Raw genomic sequence first — 5,444 nt, 5'->3', positions numbered from 1 at the left:
AAGAAGATCAGACACTTTTGTGTACATCAGTAGGGTTTATTGATGGAAAGAAATGTGTACAATATTGTTCAATACAGATTGATGGGTTAAACTTGCAAAGAAAGGAAGAAAGAAAGCGCTATTAAAGGCCTTTTTGTGTTTTTCATGCTTCACCTCATAAATAAGTTACAAGAGTATAACACACTATGCTTTTAAAGATTAGTCACCATGATTTATCAGAAAAAGGCTTTTGTTTTTTCACTATCATGCTGCAGATGTGGGCAGTACTTCACAGCTTGTTATTTTAACAATGGGCACAATATGTCGCTGACACTATAATTACAAGCCATCATTTTTTACTTAATTTCATTGAATGCTTCAAACTCATCTTGTGTTATTTGACCTATATAAAAGCGTCTGGTGAGACAGACAGTTTTGCCTGGGAGCACTTGCTGTTCCACTGAGCTAAAGGTTAGGGGAAGCTGCATTTAGGAGGATTTACCTCAGTTTTCTCTACAGAGATGCAGCTTGTCAGGTAAGAGCATGCTGCTAAAAAATATTACAAAGCAAAAGCCACTTATACTTCAACTGTTTCGTTTTCTTTTGTGCTGTTAAAATCATGTCTATCACTAGTACAAATAGCCATGGAGAAGGAATTGAAATGCATCTTCATTGGTCAGCTTCCAGTGCATCTTTTACTGCATACTTTTCTAACACAATAGTAAATGTTAATTTACAAAAGCAACCCATAATGTAGAAGGTTTGGTATTAATGAAACCTGTCTTGATGGTTTCTAAAGACGGTTTATAGTTTATTCAAAACAGCTAGTTCTAATAGTTATAATTTGTGTATAAAAACCAGTAGTTATTACATAGTTCCTGAGTTGTTTATTGCTACTAGCTCTGTAACATCAGTTCATTTTTAACTTTAAGCAAAATAATTTTCAGAATAGAAACGAAAGTGTAATTACTTAATATCACTTAATATCCACACAGTGGGCTTTGAATTATGCAGGATGAACCTGTGCAAGTTATGTGATTTGCAGACCAAGTCTACAGAGTAGAGCAGATCTGTGAAACCTGCTAATGTAATTTCTTACAGAAATGTTCGTATCAAGAACTGGTCCTCTGATGCCAGGCTTGATGGAAAGACATCCATAGTAACTGGTGCCAACACCGGCATTGGCAAAGAAACAGCTCGGGATCTTGCCAGGAGAGGCAAACATTTGCTTGTCCAGTTTACTTTCATTACAGCATTCTTCACAAGCCTCATTTTATTCACATGCAAATATTAACAATAGTTTTAGGGTCAAATTTTAGTTTTTTAAAATGTGTTTAGATACTTCCTTTCAAATGTGTCTTTTTAGGTTTAAAGTTAGGAAGAGAAGTGCCAGCATACTGTATGGGATATATTGCAAAGCGATTGGAATGAGCACTATGGAGTCACACCATATCTTCCCTTTCTTTTCTTTTACAGGGGCCAGGGTTATTTTGGCCTGCAGAGATATGGAAAAAGCAAATGATGCAGCAAAAGACATCATTAATGACATCGGAAGAAACACTGTCATCCCATGCAAACTGGATTTGGCAGACACCAAGTCAATCTGTGAATTTGCAGAACAAATCTACAACAGTGAGTCTCAACAAATAACAAGCAGGTCTAAAATGTCTACTTTATTCTAATACAGTCAGTGACACTAAGCTTTTTAACATGTTCTCCATTAATTTGGGTTACTTTAAAGTTATCAAACATATATAAATACTGTGGAAAATACAACAGTCAGCTGCTTTTGGATGAAAGCCAGTCTCATTTCAACCACACATGTTTACACGTTACGAATCAACTTGAAGAGTGTCATGCTAGTTCCTGTAATCTATAGGCAAATAGGGTAAAGGGGCAATGCAGCAAGGGGATAGAGGGTTCAAGAGTTGTCTATATGCTTCAGTTCAGCTTATTACTACTAAATGTTTAACCAGTCACTAAACTTTGAAACTAAACTTGGGGACACCAGCCACTAAATTCAGTCAGTATGTTATTAATTTGTATTGGTGTTACTGTACAGTTTATTTGTGTATGTTGTGGTATTGCTTAATAAACTGGTAGCACTGTTTAATTGAAAAAAAAAAGGTTTGTTCCTAGATTGTGCTGCTTTGTGAATTTGGCACAATCGTGCTTTGAAATGCAGTATGGAGTCAATCATTTAGGTAAGAATTTCTATCAAAATTGGATACTGGGACCAATTGTTCCATAGCATCAGCTGGAAGTTTGCCTAGTTATACCTCATAGCCTACACCTCCCCTTTTCAGGCTGTAAAAGGGGGTTTGGGATCTGCTGACAGAATACAGAGACTGTGGTGCCCGAAACGTATTTACGTAATTATGAACATTACATTGCATTACAAGACAAACCACACTTTCACAAAAACAGTCAAAAGAAAACATTTTTAAAAGTCTTTACCTTCGTCCCTTTTTTCCTTAGTGAAAAACAGGCATTTGGGCCTTAAAGATTTCCACTAGTCTTTCCCAAGTTCTTTTTATATCTATCTGGAATATGCAGGGCCACATCCCATCTCAGACTGGAGTAATCTAACATCACACATGAGGGGGTTGGTAGCCTTTATACTGTATACAGTATAGTCTAAAACCCAACCCAGCAGTTACAACACACCTCTGTGATAATGCAATACTGAATATTTATTTTATTTTAAAGTCAGTTATTCCTGTTTTTTAAAATGTATTTTTTAGATGTGTTGTTAAATGTACACTAGTTCAATCTCTAACCTTGTTGTTTTATTGTATTATAGGACACTTTTTTCTTACCTTCTTATTGCTGGATCTGTTAAAGCAATTGAGGCCCGCCAGAATTATCAGCCTTTCTTCTATAACACACTCCATGGGAAAGAGCCAGTTTGATGACCTGAATAGTGAGAAAAGCTACCACCCTGTGAAAGCCTATGTGCAGAGCAAGCTGGCCAATGTCCTCTTCACTCGAGAGCTGGCCAGAAGGCTGGAAGGTGAGTGAATCAATAGCAGGCAGGCAGCGCTAAAACACAAATGTTTTTCAAACAGAAAATGTAGAACTGTGTTGAATCATTGTCCCCCGCTGACATGTGGTAGAGGCAAAGTATTGAGTCATAATCTGGGGGTATATGGAGGCTGCCAGACTGCCATCTGTCTATAATGTATGTCATCATTGAAATATTACATATATCCAGGGAACTGCTTGTCCAATTGAAATGACATGTAATAAGGATGTATTTAGCACAGGTCATTGAGTGCATTCAGTCTTGGAGGTATAATGGAGACTGTCTATGTTACACATTTTTTCATATCTAGTTGCAATAATCAAAATCAATTTTATACTGTGTTCTCTGTTGTTGTTTTTTTTATTCCTCACTTACTGTGTTCTATGCTGTTTGCAATCATTCTGCTTTAAAAGTTTTATTATTGTTTTTGTTTATCATTTTTCTCAATTGCTTAATATGGCTACCATCTTGTTTGCTGACTTGTTAGTTTTCAGCATGTTTTTTTTTTGCTTCCTGGATTTGAGGAATCCTGTGATAGTGTGAGTTTTCAACTCCGTTGACTCTATCTGCTTCTATCCTTTACCATGATGCAGACATGCATAGTAAATTCCTTTTTCGATGGCACATTGGGTAATGGAACAATGTACTGTTGGTCCAATGTAAATGACATAGCGTAGTATACGAGTCAGATCAGCCATATCGAGTCACAGTAGTTACTTCTGTCAAGTTCCAATAAAGGGATCAGCCATATAAACACAAATTCCAGCCCAGGGAGAAACTTCTCAAATCACACAACACTGCTGACTATTCTTCCAAGTCTCTTAGCGTTTTCTCTAGTCCGCTTTTTTTTACTTCTTTTTTATTAAATGAACATTTACTTAGTACTGCCACAACACAATACATTTCCAGACTTGACTGTAACTGAATCACTGAATCACTCTCTTTAGCAAAGCAATGCATGACTTGTGATAATATTATATTAATGACAGGTAAGACATTCAGTTTTAAATTGCTATGGCCCACTGAACATCATTGATGTTGCTGTGAACCATCACAAGTATATCATTGTTGATGAAGCGGGCTTCAACCTGGCCAAAACCCGGCGCTGTGGGCGGAATCTCATCGGCCAACGGGCGACCGTCCAAGTGCCTGGACAACGTGGGGGAAACATCTCCATGTGCGCAGCTATCTCTGAAGATGTGGTAGGACGTAGGCCATTACTTGGATCCTACAACGCTGCACACCTCATTGTGTTTCTCAATGAAATTGAGCAGGTCTGTCAAGGTGAAGGGGTCACCTATGTCATTGTGTGGGACAGTGTCAGCTTCCACCATGCAGAGGTGGTACAGGCATAGTTTCGGGCCCATCCCCGATTCGTGACTCTATACCTGCCCCCATACTCTCCTTTCCTCAGCCCTATTGAGGATTTTTTTTCAGCATGGAGGTGGAAGGTGTACGATCGCCATCCCCATGAGCGTGCCACCCTCCTTCTGGCCATGGATAAGGCATGCGACGACATCAATGCAGACCAATGTCAAGCTTGGATTTGCCATGCCAAAAGGTTTTTCCCGCGGTGCATGAACAATGAGGACATTCACTGTGATGTGGATGAGAATTTATGGCCAAATTATTTGTTTATTTAGCAGACGCCTTTATCCAAGGCGACTTACAGAGACTAGGGTGTGTGAACTAAGCATCAGCTGCAGAGTCACTTACAATTGCATCTCACCCGAAAGACGGAGCACAAAGAGGTTAAATGACTTGCTCAGGATCACACAATGAGTCAGTGGCTGAGGTGGGGATTTGAACCGGGGACCTCCTGGTTACAAGCCCTTTTCTTTAACCACTGGACCACACAGCCTCCAAATGCTCAAGACAGGCTTGATGCAAATTAATGCATGTTTTATTTTCATTCATTTAATTTCTTACATTTGATTAGATAGTACACCTATGTTGCAATTATATCTGAAAAATAAAATGTTTTTTTTTTGCATGAATGACTGATCACACCTTTGATTACACATTGGATAGATGTTATGGAAATTATAGATTTTCTGTCAATTTTGTTGGGTAATGTAAGTGTATTGCCTAATGTGAAAACTGCGTAATCTACTGTAATTTACAGTACTGTAGCATATTACTTTCAGCATTTCTAAGGGTGATTTGAAACACGTATCTTGCATTGTTTGCTATTGGATTAACTGGTAGTTAAAACGACTAAATTGAAAAGATATCATTATGTGGTGTTTTGCTGATTAAACCAATGTTATCATTACATTTCACAATAAACTTATATTTTGAATCAGTGGTTGTGTGGTGAGAGATGTTTACAATCCAAATGAATGCACAATGACAGGTTTTGAATGAAAGACAAGTGTTACAAGTGTGACCAGTTTGGAGTTTTGTACTAAGAGTTGTGAAAATGTACCACATACTTGTG

The 5,444-nt window shown here is 38.0% G+C and overlaps 1 protein-coding gene across 1 annotated transcript; it reads left to right on the top strand.

Moving 5' to 3' along the window:
• Window positions 1-500: 500 nt before the first annotated feature.
• Window positions 501-3,051, top strand: LOC117400088 (retinol dehydrogenase 12-like). The gene is made up of 5 exons (XM_059023444.1): window positions 501-514; window positions 1,048-1,196; window positions 1,456-1,645; window positions 2,119-2,183; window positions 2,783-3,051. Exons 1-5 carry the CDS (start codon window positions 501-503, stop codon window positions 2,998-3,000), a joined length of 636 nt encoding a protein of 211 aa, XP_058879427.1. The 3' UTR covers window positions 3,001-3,051.
• The last annotated feature ends 2,393 nt before the right edge of the window (window positions 3,052-5,444 follow it).

Source organism: Acipenser ruthenus, chromosome 4, assembly GCF_902713425.1.
Source record: "Acipenser ruthenus chromosome 4, fAciRut3.2 maternal haplotype, whole genome shotgun sequence".
Lineage (NCBI taxonomy): Eukaryota > Metazoa > Chordata > Actinopteri > Acipenseriformes > Acipenseridae > Acipenser > Acipenser ruthenus.
This window is presented reverse-complemented; position numbering and strand designations above follow the sequence as displayed.

What these genes read in the sequence shown, in the direction of transcription:
- LOC117400088 (XM_059023444.1), top strand. An exon ending in ATAACAAGCAGGTCTAAAAT is followed by an intron (nt 1,646 to 2,118) that starts GTCTACTTTATT and finishes GTTTGTTCCTAG; the next exon opens with ATTGTGCTGCTTTGTGAATT. An exon ending in GTATGGAGTCAATCATTTAG is followed by an intron (nt 2,184 to 2,782) that starts GTAAGAATTTCT and finishes ATTGTATTATAG; the next exon opens with GACACTTTTTTCTTACCTTC.